The 26,470-nt window shown below is 41.9% G+C and overlaps 2 protein-coding genes across 2 annotated transcripts in view; one reads left to right on the top strand and one right to left on the bottom strand.

Moving 5' to 3' along the window:
* EPDR1 (ependymin related 1) overlaps positions 1–9,576 on the bottom strand; it is a 31,140-nt gene extending 21,564 nt beyond the window's left edge. Inside the window, exon 1 of the mRNA XM_071560584.1 lies at positions 9,261–9,576. Within this exon, the coding sequence (XP_071416685.1) occupies positions 9,261–9,511 (251 nt within the window). The 5' untranslated portion in view covers positions 9,512–9,576. The remainder of the gene's footprint in view (positions 1–9,260) is intronic.
* Positions 9,577–11,246: 1,670 nt separating this feature from the next.
* Positions 11,247–21,780, top strand: SFRP4 (secreted frizzled related protein 4). The gene is made up of 6 exons (XM_071560583.1): positions 11,247–11,688; positions 11,832–11,912; positions 12,003–12,068; positions 14,680–14,878; positions 18,057–18,120; positions 20,577–21,780. Exons 1-6 carry the CDS (start codon positions 11,247–11,249, stop codon positions 20,763–20,765), a joined length of 1,041 nt encoding a protein of 346 aa, XP_071416684.1. The 3' UTR covers positions 20,766–21,780.
* The last annotated feature ends 4,690 nt before the right edge of the window (positions 21,781–26,470 follow it).

Genomic DNA, 26,470 nt, shown 5'->3' with positions numbered 1-26,470 from the left:
TTTCACTTTTTATGATACAACGGAAAGATCTTTTAATAATCAAGTGGGACACAAAGCCAAACAGGTGCACATAACGCTCAAAAGAATTATTAAACTGATTCTCAAATGTTTGTCAAGGACCTATATTTCTAAAAGATGAAAAAAAAAGGCATGAGTTCAGATGAAAATAGATTCCTTTTTTCTTACTTCCACTTGTCATAAATTTGGTTTTGGACAAGGATGCTTAGGCTGGTGTCAGAAACCCCTAATTTACTCCTGGGTACGAAAGACTAAGAGGTACCATCTTCAAAAATTAACAAGCTACTTAAAACAAGGACTGTCTGACATGTTGAGCCATCCATGCTTTCACACATGGGAACAAACTCTTGGCAGAAAATCCTGTCCTTGATCCATGACTCTCAGGCATTGGAGAGTGACTGTGATACAGGCAAGAAGGCGTTTTCCAGAGCCTAGGGAGGACACAAAGTTTCCCCGTGGAATCTAAGATCTCTGGTCAACATACATGTATCTCCCTCAGGGCCATGAAAGTGAGGCAGTAAACAAAAACATCTGAAAGAAACAGGTCTGCTTGGCAGAGGTGAGAAGAACTTTCACTGGCCAGTGGTACCCTCATATTATGCAATGTCATGCCAGACATAATGCTCCTTATTCTAGAAGAGCCAAAATATTGCACAAAGTAGCCCTGTTTTACCCAGACATCATCCCCTCCCCAGTACACCAGACACAATGCCATGCCTTGAAAACACTTTGGAGGAGAAAATAATTTCCCTTTGAATTAAGAAGAGCAACAGGTAAAATATTTTGGAAGAGAGAACTTGGCAAGATGCTGAGCATGCAATTCCTTGCAAATCTACAGGTAATGCCAATATGATAGCCATCTGAAGACAGAGATGAAGCTGACCAACATGAAGTTAAGGAGTTGGATTGCTGCTGCTGCAGCTACACAGGTTCACAACTGAATGGCCTCAAGTCCATTTCTTCAGAAAGCAGCCCTAGTGTTACAGGCATAGGAAAAGACCCTTTCCTCCAGTCTTTGTACGTACTTGATGCCTAAATCCTGGCTTCAGAAGCAACCCCTGTCCTATTTTCTACTATGCTCATCCCAGCATTGTCAACAGTCTATTTCTAAAACTGTATCAGTTTCTAACTTCACACATTTATTTACACGCCTCTTATTCCCACTCTTGCCTCTTCTCAACACCTGAGCACTGTGACAAGCATTTGTCTTTCCCAAAGCTCCTTTAAATTTAACCTTCACCCATGTTACGTGGCAGAGAAGTGTATTTATGCTTTTCCTGACTAGGCCAGTATTATTAGGCTACTGCCCTTTCCTGGCCGAGAAAGTCACACCTCCTGATCTCTTCTAGACTTATCTTTGCTGGCCTCCCTGTCCCCAGGTTGGTAGTCAGCACAGCCTGTAACACTGTGAGGGTTTACCTCTCCTCAGACCAGAGAAAGACAGCACCTTTTCTCTGGAATGCAAAAGGAGAAGGGAAAGAAAAGTATCCAACTATTTATTATATATTACTATATGAGGCAGAAAAGGCTTCCTAAGTGAAAACAAGTCATAATTGCTCATTACAATTTCTTCCAAAGGAGTACCAGTCCTACCCAACAAAGGCATAACTTGGTCCCATTTCACTGTCTTCACTTGTCTGGGAAAATGTCATCCAGTTGAAAACCTGTCCTATATAGGTAATAAGTGCATAAGCCTTTTGATATGTGAAACAAATCAGGTCTCTGTCTAAAGAAGAAAACTTTTACAGTAGGATGAGTTCTGATAGGAAAAAGCACAAGTGCATCATCCTCTAAACTACAAAATAATAAACTTACACATAAATTCTCTTGTCACATAAAAAAATTAGTAGTAATACTAACCAATGAACATCAGTAGCATGAAAATCAAGTACATTAGTGAACAAATCGACAAAATCGAGTACAAGGAAAGTTAAAAAAAAGAAGTCTTCTGTTTTAATTTAAACATCCTCCCTCTTTTTCTGAACACTTTTTTTCCTTTAATTGACCATCACCTACCAAAATTCATACTTGGAAGTGCTGGCAGAGGTAGAGCGCGGACTAAGTTCAGAGGCAAATGTTTTATCACCCTATCTTCCAGTTGACTCAGAAGACACAGTGAGATCTGTCCACCTCAGTTATGTCATTATTGTCATCAGTAAGGGTAGAGGCAGAATGATGGTTTCAGTTCTGGCAGTGTGAACCAACCTCAGGAATTCTGGCTGAGTTTGAACTGGAAATAGAGAAATGTATTTCTTGTACTTCTCACATGTTACAAATATGCACCTACCATAAAGTCCCAGGATGAGATCCTTGTGCCAAAGGCAAAATTCTCATTGACTTCGCTAGGTTTTCAGCCCTGAGTTACAAAAGTAAGGAAAAAATCTTCAGCTTGTTAACCTAGACCCTTCAGATTTTCAGTATGTTCTCAACTGTAAAATACACAGTCATCATATTCAAAACACTTCTCTTTCTGGCATATCAAGCAAAATACTGTTCAACTGTGTGTGAAGGATAAACCATGTCCTGAACAATTCAGTGTGGCCTCTGGTCAAATTCCAGGATGCACCAGTACCTCCTAAATCCTACTCCTGAGAACAAGCCACAACTGCTCCTGAGCTGCTGGGACAATCCTGGAGGATATTCCCTGCCCCTGCACCAAAGGGAGCTCCAACATGCACCACCACTCAGCCCAGGGACAACTACAACAGAAAACTGAGGAAAGCATATCCTTGGAAAGAGAATGTGTCCTACAACACCCTATTGTGTCATGCTCTGTATTTGCAGGGAACAAAACTTGGATAGTCAGACAGAGAGATCCTAAAGACAGGAAAGATTATAGAGAATACTAACTGCATGAACAGACACATTTCTGGAGGCATTTCAGTAAATGCTGTCTTGAATACCTAAAACTGTTTGAAATTACTGGTAGTTTTACATCGAGGAGACCTGGATCCTTAACTACAATTGGAAGACTAATGCACCAACTTGTAAAGGTCCTTTGGATCCTTTTATCCCTCAGATTTCTCTGAAAGCAATGTACAATCTGACATATATATATATATGTTTGTTTGTTTAGCTATTTATTTATTTATTTATTTGACCTCAGAGAAGTACAAATACAGTCCTAAATTAGAATTGTATGGTTTAGCCTTCAGAGGAGATACTTTTTCAGTTGAATGGCCTTTGGTCCTGTGAGAATAGGTGTGATGTCAGTTGTGACACTGGAATTGCATCAGGTCTCAAGCTGAATGGAGCCCAGATTAAGATCATGAATATAAAGATGTCTTTCATTGTGTTTGTTTAGATGTGCAGTCACATCACCATCAACTGTCTGTGTGCTGTCTGTGAGCACAGAACATTGAACCTGGCTCTATTAATCTCCACTCTAAGTCTCTACCAAGAAAAAAAATATTAAAACTCCTGAATAAAACCTACAGTGATTTATCTTGTGAAAACACTGATCCTCTGATCCAAATTACAGAGATGCAAGCATATTATGTTTTCAGTGTAGTCCTGGTTTTGTTTTAAGTTTTTATTATAATGTCCAATGGTACAAAATGAGCCATAAGTTTCAATACAAACAAACATTATTTCAGAGTCCAAACAGACAAGAAAGAGATTATAAGAGGGAAGAAATATTTCCCTAAATTTAAAGGGTTCAGATAGGTAAAAGGCTTAATATCCACTAGTATCAACAACAATATAGTGTCAGTGACTAAGATTTAACAATGTTTTTCAGAAAAAACAAAACTTCTTGTTGAGAACCTCTCTTTTTAAAGAACATCCAGTCAACAATATCTAGAACTCATGTGGGAGTAACAACCCCACTGAGATTCTGACAGTGGTTTTTCAGCCCAGCAACCAGTGCTCTAGCAAATTTTCAATTTGGGGTCTCTGGATACTGTTCATCTACATTTTCTCTCTAGCTTTTAAAGGGTTTTGTGGATTTTGCTATTTTACAGTCAGTTTATTTTGTTCAGTTTGGATGTGTGCTGTGTTTTGGTAGTGTATGAAATGGCTCCAGAGTACTTACATAAACAAGGTTTCAAGAACACTGCACCAAACAGAAGAGGCACCTTAATGCAATGGATTGGCTTTATTCATACTCAGTTATTGTTTTCTTTGGGTTTTTTTCCCCACAACTAAGAAAAATGTTGTTGTTCAAGGAAGCATAGGACACAAGACAGCGCTTCCCTAAGCCAACTTCCTCTGATAGAGTCCACTTGCTTATTAGTGCTGCAGTTCGACAACTGAAGACTTCCAAATGCCTCCCCTGAGCAGTGTTCTAATCTCCTCCCAACCAGCCCACCTGTAACAACAAAAGCAATGAACTTCAGCACCTCCCTGAACTGTATAGCCTGTTGGACTTCCAACAGCATCAAGAACTTGGAAAGGGAAATGATTGTTGCTGCCTGTAGGCAGAAACAAGCAGAACGAACAGTTGGAGCGAGGTGAGATGCTCCTACATGCAGCCTCAGGGACCGCAGGTCCCTCCTTGTGCACTGCTCTTCTCCAAGGAACCAGCTGCCCACTCAGAAAGCAACACTGAGGGACTCACTAAACTGACTTGTAAATTGGCGTATGATACAAATGCAGAAGTTGAGGCTTGTACAGCAAATCCTCCACACCCCAACATCACACAACTCTCACCAGAACAACTGCTAATTGCTTCAGGCTGTTGCCCAGCATCTGACTGCCAACCTGCATCCACCACAGCAGCTTTCCAATGCCACCTGTCCAAACTCACAATCTTTACCAGCAGCAGCCATGGGAAAGAACTTAACACTCATAGCAGGAAAGTAAATGCAGGAGGTATGAGTACCCTCCCTTAGTTCTTGTTCTCAGAAGTGACTGATATGCATAGCAGCTTATAAAGAATTTTAGATCCCAAGAACTCATGTTAGATTTAAAGAAACTGCTGAAAATTCTTTTCTATGTTTCACTGTAAATTAAGGGTCTCAGAATTCTGTACACTCTACATAATCTTAAAAAATGGAGCTTGGGTTCCTGAGCAACTTGGCAGTTCTGAAAATTTTACCCATGACTGTTGTTCATTCCCCTAAACATTAAGCTGCAGAAACCACTCCCAAAACCAAGTCTGGGAAACAAATTTTCAGTTGCTCAGGGTAGCTCAATACTTAGCCTATTGAGTCACCACAATGACCACAGAACGGATGGATTATATGATTTTAATAGGTCAGACACCGCTGTTTTTTCCTTTACAATCACACATCCTAAAACAACTAAGAAGTAGTTGAGATAAGTCAGACACGCATGCCCACACTCTGTTTATTTTGAAAAGTCATCACCTCTTCTCCAGATGAATGCTGTTATATTTGCACCTGACCTTAAGCTGCTTCTCTTCAGTCAAGGACAGGGATTGACACATGCAAGCAAACGGTCTGCCAGAATGAGACATATTTCTCTAAAGCTTTGCCAATCTTTTATCATACTAGTAGTTAAATTTTTAAGACAATAACCCTAAGAGTCTCAAATACACAGGCATCATAAGGTACACAGAACTGTGAAATGGGCCATTGAGATTACTGTTAAAATACATTCATAGAAGAAAGAAAGTGTTTTCTTCCTCCTGTCTACTTTCCTGAGCACATGGAATTTTTTTTCTTTCCACTATGACATTTCTCGTAGCACTGTCTGTTACTGGGCTTCCCCTGAAAATCATTCTATGGAAGGTTAAGTGTGAAACTGTGAATACAGCATGTGATAAGTAACACTGTAGCCCTCAAACACCATCTGCATTACTTCTGCTGTACTCCTCACTTCATGTTTTTCTTTCTTCCTAACTGAGCACTAATGCCTGTTGAGTGGCTTCAGCAGTGCCAGACAGCACACCCCTTGCTTAGTTTCTCCAAGAAAATAAAGGTGATGGATGTCATGAAGTTTTTGCCACAATGCAGTCAGTAGGATTTTTAGTTTAGACTTTTGTGCCAGGATTTCTTACCAGTTTCCAGTGATATCATATTTAAATCTAAACCATTAGAAATTACCTTAAAAAACCCCACTTTTGCCACAACAGCAAACCATACTGATGACTATTACCTATTTTGAGAAGTGTCTTTAGATGGTGACCAAAAGAAGGGTGAACAAGAGTGAAGAAGATTTAACATCCAGAGAGCACAAAAGAAAGTAATTCCATGTAATAGGCAATAAAGGATTAAAAACCAAATCCTGTGTTTAATGGATAACAGGAATGCAGCTTTGTCTCAAGAGCTCTAGGGAACTGTTTCAAGTGCTCTCATTTCATATCATACAATAACTCTACTGGCGTGACCTCTTCCAAATAGGAAATGGCACAATCTTCTGAATGAAAACTGGTTTGTTTTCTTTTCTCCTCTCCTGATATCAGCTGAACACTACACAAAATCATACCACTGTCCTTGCCCTCCTTGTCTATCCTCAAAAATTTGATCTTGAAGGTGAAAAAAGCAGCAGGGCAAGGCACACTGAAGAAAACATATGAAGCAGAGCGCAGCTAAGGATGGGTCTGCAAAAGCAGTGAAAAGGAAAGTTTAATAATGAATCCAACTGGAATAGGTTCCCCTCTAAAAAGCCTCACCTAGGATCACTGTTGGTCATTTTTAACACTCTAGGCCAGAGTATGGGCAGACAACTGTATGACCCAGAGAAACACCCACCCAACATCAAACAACCATCAAAGACTCCAATGAACTAGGTCTGGTTTGTTGTCCACTGATTGAAATGTCTGTTCAGGTGATAGGTGACACACCACAGCTGGTCGATGGGGAATAGGCAGTCTTGGCCAACATGGTCACTGCATCTTGGATGCTCTTGCAATGACTGATGAGCAAAGAAGTGATGTTAATGGAGAAGCAATCGGATATTTACCTTATGGCCGCTTTTCTGGAATTGATGTAGGTATGAAAATGCCACATTGCAAATGGCACGAATTTGAAATATACATCTACAATAAAACCGGTAAGTTTCATATATTCCTGCAGTTATGAGCCTACAAGTCATTCCACAGAGGCAAATCTTTGTGTCCCTGATTAACCTCAGTCAATAACTCAAACAGGGCTGCATCTGATTAAGGTCCACATTTGCAAGCTTCAGAAAAAGCTTTGTAGAAAAATGCAGTTGTTGGCCAACCTTGATTGCTGCATGTAAGTTACATCTGATAGGAACAAAATGAGAGAATTTAGACCAAGATTTCCTTAGAGATCAAGACAGCACTATTTTTCTTAGTTTTGTTGTCACTGCCTCAGTATAATTACCCTTTCTTGTCAAGGTCAAAGCAGAGTGGGGGAGAGGTTATTTTTCAAAAGACAGGATACATCTCCTTGTCTCTAACTTCTGAAGGCTTCAGTTTATGACTCACTGTGTCCACAGTGAAATGAAGATATGATCACAACTCCAGACCTGATCCAACACACACTGAAATCAATGGGAGATTTTCTGTTGGTTTCAATGGAAGCTGGGTCGTGCCCTGAGCAGACACTAGTTGTGCCCATAACAAAATCCCTCTCCAGTTTTGGATGGCAGCAAACATAGTAAGTATGGAAACACTGGGGATCCCTGAGGTCAGCAATTGTCTACAGCAAAAAACTAATACAGGGAAATACAGGGAAAACCATGTTTCAAGTGCACCTGTTTGCACTCTGTCTCCTTCTAGCCCTATCAGTCCAGAAAAAAACAGTATGCAGAGCAAATATTTACCAAAAACAAATTAGAAAGATAAGATCTTGGCAAAATACAAAATCTGCCCAGAGCAGAAAATGTAGAATAATTATTCAATCTTAAAATAAACTTTCCAAATACAATAAACATAAGGTTAAAGAAATTAATTCAGTACAACTTAGAAGCTAGAAAAGACTTGCATCAGACTTTGTAGTGCAGTTTTATGCTTGTCAAACATGAAGGTCAACCTTGGGCTTGTAGAAGAAGGGGAGCATGACCATCCCTTGGCCAGTGTTAGATTCTATGCTGTATTTCAGCAGAACACCAGCAAACAACTGCATGTTGTTTTTAACATTCTTCATATGGCTCCCAATATGAAAACTGTGATGAAAAAGCTTACAATAAGAGAAAGCTAAGCTTGAAAGTGAAACACATAGAACAATTTTAAGAGTGTCATGGGATTTGCAGAGAAAGGATTGCAGAGGAGTTCATGCTTAGAAAAGACTAAGACAATTATGATGTGATATTGGCAAGAAATCGATTGTCAGACAAAAAAGACAGCAGCAAAAAGGTATATTGATTTTTCAACAGCAGAGACCATTCAGTTTGGATGATACAGCATTTGTAGGCGAGCCTTTACCTTTCCTTACACATCCCCAGGACTGATGTACTATTATTTGAACAATTTGTAGGTGGAAGAGGCTGAGGTACAGGCAGGCTGGCTTACCCTCACACTGACAGATATGTCTTGACATGTTGTCTGAAAGTGATTGAAACTCAGTAGCCAGAAATGTCTCAGTCAGGAAGGCCTCTCTGTGCTGATTATTTCTTCTACCCAGCCTGAGCTTGGCAGGTTGAGGCGAAAAAAATAGGCTCTTCTTCAGTCAGTCTTCTTCTACACTCATTTTTCAGCAAATCAAGAAATGCACAATGACACAGGGATTTTTGAGAGTTATTTATGAGCTTAATTTACATCTTTTTTTCAGTGAAGAACAGTGAGGTCCTACAGGGGTGTGCAATGTGAATGAATACACTGTATCACAGATAACTGATGCATCCTGACACACTTGAGCTGACTTGTCACTCAAGGACCAAGAGTGACCAGAGAACTTGTAACTCAAACTTGTTAGCAAGTTGCTGAGCTAGAACAGCCTCCCAGCCTCCATGACATAATTCTCATATTTGAGTGTAACCTCTTCATTATATCTCATGATATCCATTATACTTCACATTCTGGACTCTAATTTTGTGTTAGCTTCCCATTCCACTTAAAACAGCTGTGAGGAGGGAATATCTCTGACGGTAAAATGCTGACACTGTTGATCATAAATCTCTATATATCTGTACGGAGGATAGACCTAAGTCATGACGGTGACAGGTTTTCCACTGCCAGTTGTTCCCAGGACGCAGGTGCCTCCTCTCCGGCGTCCCTCGCGTTTCCCCGTGTCACGCAGGGAAGGTGCCGCCCGCAACGCTGGGGCTGAGGGACACCCCCTCCCTCCCGGCTCACCATCACGGGCCCCGTGCCCACCGTCACCGCCCCGCCCCGCCCGGCCTGGCCCGGCCTCGCCCCCGCCACCACCTACTTCTTGCAGGGGATGAGCGCCTTCCTCTCCTCCAGGATGCGGAGGCGCTGGTTGGGGCCATCGTAGGAGACGGCGGCCCGCGTGTTGCGGCCCGAACCGTGCTCGTAGAACACGGTGCGCCCTTCCCACTGCCGCGGCGCCTCGCACGGCTCGGCCCCGGCCGCGGCCGCGCCTCCCCGCAGCAGGAGGACTCCCAGCAGCAGCCGCAGCAGCAGCAGCCGCAGCTGCCGGCTGCCCGCCGCCCGCGCCATGCCCCGCTCCGCTCCGCGCCCCGCTCCGCTGCGCGCACGGCCGCCCCGCACGGCGCGCAGGCGGGCGGGCTGTGCCGGGGGCGGGGGCGGCCCGCCTCCAAACCCGCATCACCTCGGCGGGGAGAGGCGGCTGCCGCGCCAGCTGCCGTGTAGAAGCGGAGCTTTCTCCAGGGACCCTCGACGGGGACCCTCGACCTCCCACGCCTCCCTCCCCGCACCCGGGAGGGTCTGCGCACCCTCACTTTGTCCACTGGTCCCTGAGGGGTGCCTAGAGTGGCAGCTGCGAGGCCCAAGACCTGGGCATTCTGTGCGGGCGTGGAGAGGCAAGGGGATACATGAACAGGGGGGACCTGCTAGGTCAAACTGCTTTAATGTTGTCTTCACGGGGGAAACTTCAGTGGCTCCTCACGGGCAGGCAGAGGCACAAAGCACATGCATTCCTTCATCTCCCTTAGGTTTATCAAGCTATTGTTTCCTGCCCACTCTGGATGCGCTTTCCTCACCCACAAAGGGAAGGGAAGCCTGTGCCCTACTGATGTTTCACCCCTGCAGCTCCTGCGTCTGTTGGGGGGCACACCGGTGACTCCACGGTACCTAGCCGGGGCAGGCCGGGAGCTGCTCCCTCTTAGACATGCTGGGGCTTTGTCAGGGCACTGCGATGACCTGGCATTGGGTTAATCTTTTTTTTTCTGCGGGTCCCCCAAAGACTGGGGAGCGGCACTACCCCGCAGTCAAGAAAGGGCCCGTAAGTCCTTCCGTGCACGGGTTGGGGTTGGAGGGAGCCCCTTGCCCTCTCTTGGGCACGCCACTCCTCTGCATCAGAGATGCGTGGCCGTGGAGCAGCAAAGAAAGAAAAACAACAACAACAAAAAAACCAGCTTGGGAAAAGCCTGAAAGTCCTTCTTCCACTCAAGTATACATGCGATTGATGGGGGACAGAGACGCGCGGAGCGGAACTGGGGGCTGACTGCCCGCTGAGCAATCCCACACTGGCCCCGCGCTGCCCCGGCTCCGCTGCCCGCTCCCGGCTCGGTTCGGCCGCCACCTCTTCCCCTGTCCCGAGCAAACTGGGCAAGGAGCCGCTACCCGTCTGTCCGCTGGTCCGCTTCGTGCCTTTCCCCGTCCATGCCGAGCTCACGGAGGGAACTCTACAACTCCCTGGAGGCGCCGGGAACAGCCGCCGGAGCTTCCTCAAGCCCGCAAAAAGTTTCTTCTCCCTTGAGAAAACGCGGCGTAAAGTTCAGCACCGCGGGAAGGAGCTGCGGTCCCGACCGTCGCCTTCCCACTCCCTGCACCGGAGCGCAGAGCCCCGCGGCAGAACCGTGTGGTTTGTGTTTCGTTCCCCTCCGCCCCCCCTTCCACCTGAAGGAATTTATGACACAGATGAATACTGAAACGGAGCTGGAGCTGCGGCCGAGAGACGCAGTGATGTCGCCGGGGGATTAAACGGGGTGGAGGTGATGTCACCGTGCCTGCACAGCAAAACGCACACGCACACGCACACCCCCTCCGGAGGAGCGGGGCTGCCAAAGGAGCGCGATCGGCCCCACGTCACTCGTGCCACCGGTATAAATGCGGTCCAGCGATGTCCATGGCTGTCGGCGCTGCGGCTCCCGCGACTTGACTGGAGCCGGGCACCGGGAGGCAGCGCCGCTCCGCGCCCTTCGGCCGCCGGGACCCGCGGCGCGGCGGCGGGTGGTGGCGGAGAGGGAGAAAAAGGAGAAAGAGGAGGAGGATGCTGCGCGCCTTGGTGGCCGTGTCCCTGTGGCTGCGGGTGAGCCCGCGGGCGCAGGGAGCGCCGTGCGAGGCGGTGCGCATCCCCATGTGCCGCTCCATGCCCTGGAACATCACCCGCATGCCCAACCACCTCCACCACAGCACCCAGGAAAACGCCGTCCTCGCCATCGAACAGTACGAGGAACTGGTGGCCACAGGTTGCAGCCCCGTCCTGTCCTTCTTCCTCTGCGCCATGTACGCTCCCATCTGCACCCTGGAGTTCCTCTACGACCCCATCAAGCCGTGCCGCTCCGTCTGCCAGCGTGCCCGCGACGGCTGCGAGCCCATCATGCGCCGCTACAACCACAGCTGGCCAGAGAGTCTGGCCTGCGACGACCTCCCCGTCTACGACCGCGGCGTCTGCATCTCGCCAGAGGCCATCGTCACCGACCTGCCGGAGGGTGAGCACCTCGGGAGCAGCGGGAGGGCGGACCCCCTCTACCCACGCCGGACCCCCCGGGCTGGGGCGGCTGCGGGATCCCCACGCCTCAGTCCCGGAGCCTCTCCCTACGGTTTTCTTTCCTTGACGCGCCTCTGTTTGCAGATGTGAAGTGGACAGACTTCACACAGGGCATGATGGTGCCAGACAGACCCCTGGAGCCCGACTGCAGGAGCCGCGGCCAGGGTGAGCCTTGGGCGAGCCCCCATTTCCCCCTCCCCGGGGACAGGCTCACTCTGACAGCCCTCAACCATTTTCCCTTCTCTTCCTTTGAAGAGCGGTGCAGGTGCAAAAAGACAAAGCCTACGCTGTCAAACTACCTGGCCAAGAACTACAGCTACAGTAAGTGTCTGGGGTAAACTGCTTCACTTTGTCTGTCCCACACCCTCTTTGTGTCCCCTTCAAGTCAGGCAGCTCCGTGTGGGTGCTGCAGCCGCACCAGGCCACATCCAGCAAGTGTGACATGAGTAGACCACTCCACCACAGCCTTTCCAAGTGGGATTTTGCCTGGGGACACCACTCCATTTCCAAAACGCACCTCTAGCACACACCATGTGCAGGCCGTAGTAGTAATTGTGCAGATGATGATGAGTTTCTGATAAAAGCAGTGAAGTGTTGGTAACATGCACTGGCATCAACAAGTTGCTCTGCAGAAAGGATGCTTGCTGCTGCAAAGGTCACTTTAGTAAGCACAATGACATGTTATGTGAGCCCTTGCTGCTTGGCCAGCTCCTGTTTTCATCTAGCAGGAGAGATATGCCATCTAAATAGAACTTATAAATGTGAACAAAATTGCAAAGTAAAAAGTTTTAAAAGATTAATAAATGTTTTTACTTACTAGCCAGAGTTCCATCTGGTGCAGAATTATTATAGATTAAGTGAATACAGTGAAAAATTGCCCCATGCAGCCAAGGAGTAGGCTGATAGTTTTTATTATATATTGCATGACATATTGTCAGTAGCAATAAGTATTCACCTCACTTCCCCCTTGAGTCTGCCCCCCACCCCCTTGGTTTTCTGATGGTGTGACTCAGGAAGAACTCTAATTAAGATGAGATAAATGCCAGAATAATCACCTGTTATATCAACAGAAAACCCCTATTAACTGCAAATTTAATATGCAATATTGTCATATTTTGCATTTTATGGGCTTCTTCTCAGGTGGCAGTTTTTCCTTCAGGGTATTTATTCAGTTTTTCTGTAATAGGGTTATTATTGCCATTCAATTCCTACTTGTTTGATAACAAATGGAAGTAAGTTTGTAGTTATTTGCTTCTTTGTTAGCATATAAAGAAATGTCCAAACCCAGTTTAGTGGGAATAATCAAGCTGAATATCTGACTTTGGTAATTGCACATTTTTTGTTTTGTTAGAGCATTTTGGTGCATTTACATGATGCATTTTTGTATAGTTCCTTGATTTGTCTCAGTGCATAGTGATATGTTTAGGCAGGACAATGAACTTCCACAGTTGTCTGAAATACATGAAAAAGCATTGATGTAAAATGACTGATCCAAAATGAAATACAGGTTAGTCATATAAATTCTGATTCCTGTGGCTTCAGTGGGAGTGTTCCTTGAGTAAAGGCTATAGGTTGGGGCCCAAAATTTAATTCCATTGAATTTGTGAAATCAAGATTTTGGTTTTGAGAGGTAAAATTTTATTCAGCCTCCTCTGAAAGAAAGTGACCTGTTTATATGGAAAATGAACTGGGAGACAAGAAAACATCGAACAAACTGAAAAGCAATTTTTGTTTTGAATACTTTAAAATAATACATACAGCCAAATTGTATTTCTAGCTGGTCAGAACTTGGTTTCCAATCAGACTTGAGAAGGGGTTGTGAATCTCCAAAACTGAAATTTCTTGTGTGTTTTGTGTCTTTTATATGTGTCCTTATAAAAGTAGCACATAATCCCCAGACCACGTTAAAAATGCTGGTCTTCTGTTTTCTATATGTGACGTTTATTACAAATGTTATGAAGTTAATTTTAAGGCTTTTGACCTGGTGGCTGGCAGGGGTGTAGCATTGATACAGGCTGAGCAGACTGTGGACCATCCAATTCTCATGCTTCTTTCACTGAAGAATTTTTGGGTAGTATGACCCTTTCTGTTTTGGCATTTCCTAGAGATGATGTCCTTAATGTAAAAATTGCACTTTATTTCTCTGATCTGGTATTTCTCACAAGAGAGAAGGGATGAAATGCTGCAGTGGTAGGTACTGCCAGTGATCATCTTAGAGAAATCTACACAGTTTCACCTTCTTGCATCCAATGCAGACATACAGTTTTCCTCAATGAAAGGTAAAAATATTAATGATCATGTATTCAGAGTCAGAAGAACCTGTTTCAGCATATGGTTTGCATGAGGATCTCACTACTGATGGATAATCCAAAAGCAGAAGATGAAAAAAAGTATAGATTGAGTAAATCATGACAATCTCAAGCCTCTTAGTTTTTTCACTTGTTGCAAACCTCCCCTTCTTTCTTATATTGAAGAAAAGACTGTAGCTCCTGGTTGCAATCTACTAGGAAATGATTTTATTATTGAAAGGGCTGAACTCATGACAACTTTCTGTTAGGTAAATTATTCATTATTAATTTGAAATAGCCAGATATGGCTATAGAATGGGTCTGATTTATTAGAAAGGTTGTTCCAGTCTGAGTTGAAGGAGTTTTTTCATGTGTGTGATTCCAGGCAAGATTGCTTGGCCTAATCTGGCAAAGATTTAAGCACATGTTTAATTTCACAGTTGTCAGCAGTCCTACTGAAAACCAAATCAGGATCAGGCCTCTGTTATTCTGAGCCACTGTTCATGCCCACACAGAGGAAGAAGTAGTTCTAGTTTCACAACAGAAACAATAGCTTTCAATTTAATATATTTTATTTTATTTTGAGGTGTGTTTAAATTTCTAAGACTGTTTATTGTTCTCATGCCTCTCTTTTCTATTTGCAGTCATTCACGCTAAAGTAAAAAGTGTAGAAAGAGGAAACTGCAATGAGGTAACGACTGTGGTTGAAGTCAAAGACATACTTAAGTCTTCAATGCCAATTCCTCTGTCCCAAGTGCCTCTTCTTACAAATTCTTCCTGCCAGTGTCCACCTCTTCAACCAAGGCAGGATGTTCTCATCATGTGCTATGAATGGCGCTCAAGGTAAGTCCTGGCAATGTGGTTCAGGAAAGTGTTATAGTTGCCTGTGATAGATGGGAAGGAGAAGCAGCAAAGCTCCCTTCCTTATCATAAGCATGTTTTGCTGATGGTTTTTCTTAGGGTGACTCACACATACCTGTACATGTTTTGATTACCTTCACAACTGACTTTTTCCACTTTGTCAGCTTCAGCTCTGTGCCGCAGTGTGGTGTTTGCAAAACCTGGCTCACACACGGAGCATAAAATCTGCTGGCATTAGATACTGACAGCATATTGTTTAATGCATCATGCAGCAGTTCGGGCATCTCCAGCTGTTTGGCAGTGTTTTTCCAGGACCTCTTTCCATAGGTATGAGCTGTTTCATGTGCTACAGCTGGTGGCTGTAGATAATAGTGTGTGTTGGCAGGACCACATGGGAGGCATAGTTCTGCCTCATTGAACCCAAGGGAGTGGGCAGGAGATGATACACATCCCCTGCCTGCAAGAGTCAGGCCAGGCCTTCTCTACTGGCCTATCCGTACTTTGGACCAGTGCCATCAGTGAGATGTTTCTGATCCCAGAAATAACCCAGAGGATAGTTGGGCACTGGAGCAGGCTCCTCAGGGAAGTGGTCACAACACTAAGCCTAACAGAGTTCAAGAAGCATTTGGACGATACTCTCAGGCACATGGTGTGACTCTTCAGGTCAGGGCCAGGAGCTGGACTTGACGATCCTTGTGTGTCCCTTCCAGCTAGGCATATCCTGTGGTTCTGTGATCCCACAGCTGTACTGGGACCAGCCAAAGCTGCATCACTGGAGTTCCAGCTCCCAGATGGCAGATGAAATGTAAATACTCTCAGAGTAGCTTGCCAGTCCTGCTGTATGATTAAAAGAAAAAAACAAACCCAATGTTACTAGACCTTTCATCTGGCAGTCAGCCTAGCCCCAGGCATGAAAGGAAATCCAGCATACTGGTCTGGAGGGAAAGGAGTGATGAATCACAGCTCCTTTTTCTCTCTGGTTCCTTGAGGCAGAAGGGGACATCCCATCCCCATTAGCACTCCAAGTGTACCAGCAGATCAAATGCCAGCAGGACAGGTTGTGTTGGTAGGTACTGTGGGACCCTGTGTGCTGTGGGTCAGAGGCAAGACCACCAGCTGTAAAATGTGCAAGCTGGTTTTGCATGCAGTGATGTTGCTGTTGATTGTCCACACACAATTGTAAGTACCACGGAAAATCCACATGCAAGACATGATGTGCCACATCCATATTTTTAATGAGTTTTATGTTGATATTTTAAAATAATTTTCTAGGTGTTTCTAAAAGTTACCATCTGATACCTTATTACTTTAACTTCTGTTTTGGTGAGCTAACAGGCATACAATTTTATTATTGCATAGCACTTTACCCTTTCAGGGCTGGAAATACTTAACAAAGATTAATGTAGAGCCTTCTACTTGTGCTAGCCATTTTAGGGTTACAAGCTCTGAGTCAATAGAAGGACCATGACCAAGACTGTGCTGGAGAAGCTCTGAGCTGCAGAACTTTGTTGGGGAGGATCCTCTGGGGGCTGCCAGGAAAGGGAGATTTCAAAAATCAAAGATGGCAATCTGCATCTTCATTACTATGGAAAAACACACAATTCACTAAGTATCTTGTGATGGTTTTTAAAGGTCACTGAGGTTTTTAATTTCATATAGTGTACTAAAATGGATTTGAAAAAGAAACATAAACTATTATATGTGCTTCCTGTTGAACTCAGTGGTATGCAAACAGAAGGTTTTGAGTTACAGCAGTTATTTAAAATGACAGAAGCAAAACAAGTGGGAGCTGTATCTCCACTGAAGCCAATGACAAAACACACATTGCCCATCAACAGTGTTAAGGTCTCACTCAATAATCTGACCTGAACAGAAGCTGCATCGAATGTACACCATGTCGTGGTTTCATTTATTATGATGTGGCCTTACTTTCAATCCTTTATGTTAATTCTCTAATCTCTCCTCAGAATAAAAGGGAAGTGTATAGCATGCTGGTCTTGATTCCTCAGGGCTTGAACTCACATTAGGCCTTTTATGTTTGGTCAAAGTGGATGCACAGTGGCTCATGACTACGAGAGACAGCATTTTGTACTGTGTTCAAACTGCTACAACTGCTACAACTGTAGGAGCAGCAACACGATTCATGGAAAGAGGAGGTCAGGCCGTGCTACACCATGCAAACTTCACCAGCCAGAAAAGTGCTGTGTGAATTGTGTGCATTTGTAATGATAGTTTGATGTCTGCAGTCAACACTGATGTCTAAGTAAAACCCTCCAAAATTTTACCGAATTTTACATTAGGGCATATTAAGGCCTGGTAACTAAAACAAATAAATAACCAAACCAAATGAAATAAAACATTGTTTCTAGGTTGGGACATAGAAGGTGTGACATCAGACTGCTTTAGAAAAAACTATTTTAGGAGCTTTTTAAGGCATATACATTTAATAGTCCCATTTTTGTTTTGTTCATTTTGTAATACCTGGACTCAATGTTTTTGTATGGGAGCCAGCCAGATTTCATTGGTAGGTAAGTAGCACTACCCATACCTCTTCCAAATTCACTTGAAAGCACTCATTAAGCAGTTACAATAGGAAACATATAATGCCATCCTCATATATTTATAGGTGGAAATGGATATGATTGTGAATGATCAGGTAATTATGTTACCATTTTTCAGCTGAGCTGTATTAATTGGTGCTTCTCTTTTTTAATTTAGAATTAAAATACAGTAGTTTAATCTACTCTTCACACAAACACACAGAAACATGGCAGGCATAAATTAAAATATATGTACACATATATTTCACCAGTTTCAGAATAGGTGCAGGTGAGCACAAAGGGCCCTAAATATTTTCTCAGTACTGGCCATGCCCTGCAATTTTGGCTGTAAAATTTAATGTCTTTTGAATTTTTTTTCTGATTTTATAGAGTTTAGAATATAATTTTGGAAGTATCAGTATAAGCATGTAGAAATCCATTAGAAAGCATGTAGAGATGGAGAAAACTCTTTATCTACTTGTGATCCCATACATAGAAATTGTCAATACCAGTACCCATGGGTGCTTTTCAACCTCAGTCTGTGTTAAATCGTTTGGAGTGACGTGTCAGGAAACAAAATCAGAAATATCTGTAACTTGTGTTTGTTTCTTGGTTTTCAGGTTGATGCTTCTTGATGGATGTCTAGTTGAAAAATGGAAGGATCAACTAAACAGAAGATTTAAGGTAAATACAACCAAAGATAACAATGTTGATGTTCTTGATAAAAAGTTAAGCACCTTTGTTTTGCTTCAGCGCTGATTAACTTTTAAGACTTTCAGATATCCGTAACACATCTCGGTATTATTATTTTCACTTGAACATTTTCAGACCTCATAAATACATAAGTGAAAATTTGAAAATATTAGTCTTGCATTTTAGGGTCTCTAAAATTTTATTTCTATTCTATTTTTATTTTATCTGGTTGGATGATCTTTATGTGAACTGTGGTTTATTACAATAATGTCTCTAGGAATTTCTTTCATGTCATTGCTAAGGCAAGTACCTGACAGATTGGTGATGTGCAGATGAGAATATGGTTCACAGTAGGCAAGAAAGGAAGTTAAAATCCACTGCACTGGATTAATGGACTTTGCTGCATTAAAGATTGCAGGCTGGAGACAGACTTCTCACCAGCATTCCTTACTAAAGACCCACTGATACTATTGGGCACTGTCTCTCTGGTTTTAGGGAACACTGGAAGGAAAAGTCTATGGTATAGAGACTTGGATGACAGGTGCAGCAGATGCCCCTGATTTTGGGGGCTTCAGGATAGCACTTGATATCACTCCCTGCTTGTAAATTCCTCTTTATGATGGAAAGAAAGGATGGGTTAAGAGAATGACTGACTCTTCTTCCCACTTTAAGAGATGGAAGAGTTATTTCTGGAATTCAGAAAAAGTTTCAGAGCATTAAGGACATACATGTATGTTTATTTTAGTTATGAGTTGATTGGCAATTGACAGAGAAGAGAAAAAGAGATGTAGGAATCCATAAGTAGAAGCTTTTAGATTACAGACCAGCTTCTTGCAGGAAATTCTATTTGATGTTTTTACCATTCTCTTTTCACTTACTCATAGGACACCTATGTGTGGAAAAGAAAACATGCCTTAAATCTTTGAAAAATAATTACATGGCAATTGCACAGGATACCATGTGGGATTTAGGAGAATATTGACATATGATTCAGACTTTTGACATTCTTCAGTTGTCAATGTAATAGCCTGTTACTGGTGCACAGTGTGTTTTAGTTGCCTCCTCACACTGTTTTGTCATTTCTGTTTGTGTCTTGAAACATGTTTGGGCATTCATTTCCAGACTGTCAAATAGATACATGACTGCCAAACCAATTACCTCTCAGAGCACATGTCATTTCATCTGATATTAATAGTTTCATAAACCAAATCCTCATTTAAACATGTTTGAGTGGGACACAACTAAATGCCTGCTAATAGTTTTTTGGTTTGCAAAGATTCATAAAATGACTCTGACTACACAAAGCAAGTATGGAGCTGGGTATCACAGTGCCTTCATTTTAATGCCCATCATTCATCTATGAAGACTTTCATCCAACTTTTGTCTCAAGTTGCCACTTTAAATGAATGTTATGATCTGTCTGTGAATCACAGAAGACAGCTGTTAACATAACCACAACATGGCTGATCTCTTCTCTAGCGAGGACAAGAGTGTGAGTTGCAGCAGGGTCAGTGCAGAGATACTAAATAGGGAAGCTGCAGAGCAATTCTCTTGCTCTGATCACTTGGTAAATCCTCTGCATTTAGGAGTTTAAGAAGAGAAAGGTCATTAATAAAGGGAAGAGAAGAGACCCTTTCCAGGTTCTACTGTCTACTCTGTTTTCCTTAAAATAGGTATTTCTGTTCCTAGAGGTGAAAGACTGCAGTATCTGCAGTCGTGGACCCTCCACGTTTTGTAGACCTAATGACTTAAATTCTCAGTGAAAACCTGTTTTCTTACCACTGCACTATTAGGTTTGAAAATCTGACAGCTCTTCTCATTGGTGGGCTTGTTGACCTAATTGCTTTTCAAGATTTCTCAGAGATGCTGCTGGATAAAGCTGCAGGTGCATTATTCACAATCATGTCATTACAACTTTGAACACTGTGATTTCCGTGGTCATCTCTGTTATCTGTCTGTAACATAAACCTCTTCACACCATGTCCTCTCCACTCCAGGGAAAAGCAGAACCACAAAGTAAATACCATCTTTCCTTGTAGCTGTGTGCTCAGATATATATTCTGAAAGGACAGTTTGATTTCAGTGTTCAGTAAGACAGAAAAGAAGGGGCTTGCAAAGGAGTTCCAGTGTGCTGATCCTGGGTTTTGATGGCATGGTGCCAGCTCCCCTGGATTTCTGTAAAGGTACTCACATGCAATGTGCACACAAGATGGGCAGTTGTCATTTTCATCCACTGGTATTGTGGAAATTCCCTCCACCCAAGAACATGTGTCAGGTTCCCCCTGGAAAGAGCCACAATATGTTGACATCAATGGCCTTGCAGTACGAGCACAACCTCCCCCTAAAAGCAGCACTAGTAACAATGGTTCAGGTTAGCATTGATTAAATCACAATTATTTATGATTATGTCCCCTCACTCATTCTCTTTGTTTTCTGCATTTCTACAGAGGTGGGAGCAGAGACTGCAAGAACAAAAGCGGCGAACTGCCCGCAGCAAGAACCAGAATTCAGGACGTAGTGGTCAGAGTGGAGCCGTGAAACCATCAACCAAGAATACCAACCCACTGATCAGTGGCCCCAAAAAAGGCACTAAAATAAGAAGCAGCCAGAAAGAGATCAACCCTAAAAGAGTATGAACGTGAAATTTCCAAAAGGAAAGACTTGCCCTGCACAACGAGAGTTACAATCTGGCCTGGCTGGCATGTTTTATTAATCTGGAGCTCATTGACTTAAAAAATCATGTCACTTTCTGCATAGACCTTTTTGCTGCACTTTACTGTTAAAAGGTTTGCTTCTCCTTTCAAGTCACTGTAAGCCATAGAGCGTAGGTTTGCACTAATATGAGGTAGGCATATTTCAGCTGACTGAGCTTGGTCTTTGGGCTCTGATTTGCAATTCTAAATAGAACTAGCCTTGCCTGCCAGCAGTTTTTTGTCTGCTCTGCTATCCTGCCAGAGGCGCTGGAGAACTGCATGGAGCATCTCTTCTCTCCTCAGGAGGTATAGTAGTTGGTGAGTTAAGGCTGTGAGTTAGTCTGTGATTTAGCTGAGAGGTCTCCAGACACAGCAGCTGAGGAGCAACAGGGGGACGGTAACCTCTAGCAGACATCACAGGCAGCAACAACTGCAGCTACTGGAGCTGAATCTATCCACTATTTGGAATCACAGCCTTGGTTCAGAGTGTTCAGAAGAGTAGTTTACCATCAAGCATCTGGATATGCATTATGTGATTATTTTTCTGGGTGTGCTGAAAATATGCCTACAGTGTTAGTACTTGATGTTGTGGGTTTGTGTATCAAAAGTGCATTGAAAGCGACATTTAATTTTTTTTATTGCACTTCAGGCTGGCTTCTGTTGTTCTAATTTCAAAAATATTTAAGCATCTAATTGAAAAATCAGTATTTTTTGAAAGGACAATTTAAAGTGAAACAGATCCATAGAATTCCTAAAAGTAGAACATAAGTTTGCTGTAACATAGCTATGTTATGAAAACTGGAATAGAAGCTTTATCCTAACCATAGCTGACAGCTACTGTACAATATTAAGGAGAAGATAAGACTTCATGTGGCTAAGTAATAATTTGGATAGTTTTTTATCAATTGACACTATATTTCTAATTTTTTCTGATACCAAATAAATAAACAAACAAACAAATAAATATCCCTTGTTCCTCATAATGAACCTCTCCAAGCAACTGGCTATCTGCAGTTTTGCTGATCAGAGAGTAGCATTTGCCCTGAAAAGGCTGACAGGAAAAGCAAATACTTGTATTTATGCAGTAAATTTACTGACTTAACATTTGCTGTGTGAGGTATTAGAATAGCAAAGGTGATATAAATCTAATCGATGCAACTCCAAGATGGCTTTTATGCTATTCCTTCCATGGTGTACTTGGATGAGGCACGATAGAGAACACATTCTGATTTTAATTTCACTTAACACTTAAGATCACCTATATTAAGGTCAGAAGAGCTCATGATAGAAATCTGAAAGAACGTCAAGAATTCCTGCAGGAAAATTAAAGGCTAGACTTGTCAGTTCTGGTGTTTATAACACAAAATAAGCATTTATAAAATAGAGAGGGCCTAAAGATGTAGAATTTGTCATGTCAGTATGTTGATTTTTGTTATTACAAAGAATTGCAATGAAATTTGCTTGCATGAAATTCAAGGCAGAGTGTGCTGGAGTGGTTTGGCAGCAGCAGTTGTATGCTAACAGTAGTATGCTAACACAAGCGGGAGACATCGATACCAAGCTAGAATGCTTAAAACAAAGAGAGAAAGGTGTTACATAAAAATGAAGTGATAGCATATAGGATGGCTCAGCGGGGAAAAAAACCATTATACATGGTCATTGTTTAGAGTTTTGAACAGTTGGTTAAAATATGCAAAGGTCAGCATTTGAATGTAACCCTACTGCTAATTCTGATCAGGTGCAGAAAATTATCTCCATGGAACACCTGCAGAATTAGATCCAAAATCATTCCAGGTGCAGGAATGCTGAGCATATATAGAATCTATTGACTTTAGTGGGAATGATGTGTCTTTGACATGACAAAAAAACCCAGAGAACAAACCCAGGTGCTAAAATATGGCCTATAGGAGAATCTTAATCCTGTACAACGAAATGGAAAAACTGAAATGGAAATCAAAGGAGACAGAATTCCACTGCAGGTGACTAAATTAGGTGATTTTGAAAATTTTGACTTAAGTAAGTGTGATCTAAAAGGTTGATATGATTGGAAAGTTTCTAAAATAGATTTATATACTGTGTAGCAGGAGTTCTTAGGCTTTGAATTTCTATTGATCCCAGTTTAAAGTACTCCAATAAATATGTATATGGTTAGCTATTAAAGAAAGAATGACAGTCCTATCAAGGTGATGTTGAAATAACAAATACTGAAGTCATGATATTTCACTTCAACAAGTTTTATTGTAACGTAGTCAGGTGTGGTGTTTGTTGAATGAAAATTTTGGAACAGATATCTAGACTTCATTGCAACATTACATACTATTTTACAACAGTTAAACTCAAATGAATATTTTTTTTGTCAGAAGAGAAAATGTACAAATTATTTTGTCCAGAGAATTTTCACCATTCCTTCTGCAAGTTACTGTCATTAGATTGACCATTCCAGTATACTGGAATAAACTTTGATGCACCAAGCCAGGTATTTCTAAATTCTTAACATTTTTATGTATGCTTTATGCTGACTAATTTTCTTTCTCATACGGTAAAAATATGCAAGAAGGAAAAGCAATACAGCAGAAACCAGGGGATATCATAATACAAAAAACGATGTACAACGGATGAATTAATAGGGTAGTGTGCTTTTCCAAATCCACTTTTTCCTATATGTTAAGAATCATGGCTCAATCCAATTAAGCATTAATGAAAGTAATTTTGAAAATCCCTTGCAATTATTAACTTCCTGTGACATCAAATGCCAGATGAATCCAGATCCAGAACTTCCAACACCCTCCAACCATCCTTCCCTCCCTTGCAAAGGTGTGAAATAGATGTTGGAGCAATGAGGGCTGTTAGAGCAGGCAAATGGATCCCCACAGGGTCCACTCACCAATTCCACCCTCCAGCATGTGGCAAAAGGTCAGACTCTCCTCGTGCACATCCATGGCCAGGTGTAGCCATTGCCTGTTAGTGCATCCCAGCACTGGAGTCATGAAACCTCCATTTAGTGAACATATAGTTTGCTGATGGATGAAAGTAATTACTGTACCTACTTAAAGATGATAAATTAACAGGCCAAATCCTTGAAGTTTCAAATGTTTTTTTTCTCAGTGTTACAGCTGCCTTCTTGCTGAGGGGCTTGGCATTCTTTTCATATAAACCAAAATTTGCCTGGAACACCAAACATATGTTTCTAGTGCATTTCTTACTACCTCCCACACACATGTGCCTGGTTTAGTAAGAACTGCCATTCAGTATTTTCACTGAATGTTCTAACCTCAGTTTCAAAAGAATGAAACCTGAAAAAATATTTACTCTAATTGTGAATGATTGGCATCATTTTAGAAGCTTGCTGTAACTGCAAATCAGAACTCTTTTATGAAACACATTTCTGAAAAACCCATAGCCCCACCTCCAACAAGACTTGATTGACCCGGTCACTTCAATTCAGTGTTGCAACTTTTGTCCATTCAGTGCATATAACAGAAATACTTCCTAAGCAAATAAAAAGAAGATTTCAGTCCAAAATACTCAAACAACTCTTAAATTATTTTATCCAGAATCATAACCTAGATTCCAAATGAATGAAACCTGAAAAAATATTTACTCCAATTTTGCACAACCAACACACACTTTTTGGTTGTGCTTAGTAGTTGAATGTAAGCGCACATCTGAAGTTGTTTCCTCAACTAGATTTTTCCGGTATACCACATCGGCTCCAATTAATTTTGTAAATAAATATAATATGTCAATATGGGTCAACAAACATTCAGAATTATGTTTCCTTTTATAATAAGAAAGCCCCCATTAACTGGCAAGTCATTAATTTCTGTAGAGATGCATTACTTCTAATTAGACCTAGGCAAGACTTTCTGCAAAAGTGACACAGTTGCAACTGCTTACACTATTATTTCCTGTAACATCTCTGAAAGTAAACAACAGCCTTATTGGAATGTAGAACAGGGTTTCAAACTTATTAGATATGCAATAAATTCAGGGAATTGGTAGATATGCAGTAAATAGTAAATTATTCTCTTAATGTCGGACTGGCTCCTGTTGCTGCCAAAAGGCTTGTGGATAAACCAGTATGGCAATGAGCATAAAGGAAAACATATGGAAGGGAAGGCACATTGCTTTTCTCTAGCTGAGGATGCCAAGATCAAACCCCAAAAGTACCTTAAATGTGCCAGGCTTCTATATTCCAGATAGAAGGTTAATGGATGCATCAAACCGACCAAAAGATGCCTCAAACAGACCAAAACCCTAAATATTTTTATTCCTTGTGGTTACAGTGTGATGAAAACTTTAACTTGTAGATACTCAGAGAATATCAGTATGCATCCTCTTAGCAAAATAATCTGAAAGCTGATCATTTGCTCAGAAAGAACTGTGGACAAAGTGAATAGGTACTTGCAAGGTTTGACTTGTCAGTGTAGCTCATTCAGCAGTCAGAACAAGGAAAAGTAATGCAGCAATGGCCAACCACAGGCTGATTGACTTCATCTTCTTGGCAGGTAAGAAAACGGTTTTTCCCCACTTGTCTTACTGTTTTATGCAGTAATTCAGTACAAAAACTCACTACAATCAGACATACTTACTCTTCTTAAACAGTATTTTGAAATTTATAACCCTTCTGTTTGTCATTCTAAACTGAAATGGATCTTTTAATATAGTCTTTAGTGTCAGATTACAATTTCATTTAAGTTCCCAAACAAGGAAATATGTGGTCTGTGGTATAAATAAACATGCCCTGTGGTTCCATTTTTCTCCTGCTGGGACAAAAATCAGAATAGTAATTATGTTATCTTTTGTTAGTGTTGGAAGAATTTTAATCACATTTTTGCACCACCTATTTCTATAACGAGCCACAAGATATTTTCTAAATAAACAGTCATGAAGACCACATTCTATTCTGAACTGGCATTTAGATATAAAATAAATGGGCAGAGTCAGACTTTCTGTGAGATTTGTAGGCAATGGAGTTGAGTAAATTTAATTTCAAGATTATAATCTTTGGTAGTCAATGGAGTTTATGTTGGGACACTGTCCTCCTGACTGTAAATCAAGTGCTTGCTGCTCCCATCACAAATGTTCAGATGCTTAAAAATTACATCCATGACTGTGTTACAGTAATATAATTTTCAAAGAAGAGTGGATGGTAGTATAAATTATGTGTGCAATACCTAAATGATGAGTAAAACATTTATAGAGACCAAGTAATCTCAAAATATTGAGAGTATTTTGATTACTATATGCTTGAGTGCGTATTTTGATTATTCTATGAAAGTCTGCTTCTCAAAGATATAAAATTTCCCAAATCTAATTCTCATCATCTGACTGAAACAGTTTTCAAATTTGATGTTTTGAGATATATCTATCAAATTCTTCATTTCCAAAGCTGCTAAAAGACATTAAGATCAAGGAGAAAAAAGTGAGTGTTAATAAATCAGATGCTCCCACATTTCAGTTTGAGTTTGGATACTTAGGGAACACAAACTGGGAACTGTCATAGCTCTATGCATAATATTTCAATGTATTCCACTGGATTGCTTTAACCAAGCACAAATCAGGGCTCATAATTGACATACATAAACATAGAAACCCATACTAAATCCTTTAAAATACAATAGTTAAACCAAGCAGACAAAAATGTT

This window comes from Pithys albifrons, chromosome 7 (genome assembly GCF_047495875.1).
Source record: "Pithys albifrons albifrons isolate INPA30051 chromosome 7, PitAlb_v1, whole genome shotgun sequence".
NCBI lineage: Eukaryota > Metazoa > Chordata > Aves > Passeriformes > Thamnophilidae > Pithys > Pithys albifrons.
This window is presented reverse-complemented; position numbering and strand designations above follow the sequence as displayed.

What these genes read in the sequence shown, in the direction of transcription:
- SFRP4 (XM_071560583.1), top strand. Translation starts at nt 11,247, where the DNA reads ATGCTGCGCGCCTTGGTGGCCGTGTCCCTGTGGCTGCGGGTGAGCCCG. An exon ending in GGCCAAGAACTACAGCTACA is followed by an intron (nt 12,069 to 14,679) that starts GTAAGTGTCTGG and finishes TTCTATTTGCAG; the next exon opens with TCATTCACGCTAAAGTAAAA. An exon ending in TGCTATGAATGGCGCTCAAG is followed by an intron (nt 14,879 to 18,056) that starts GTAAGTCCTGGC and finishes CTTGGTTTTCAG; the next exon opens with GTTGATGCTTCTTGATGGAT.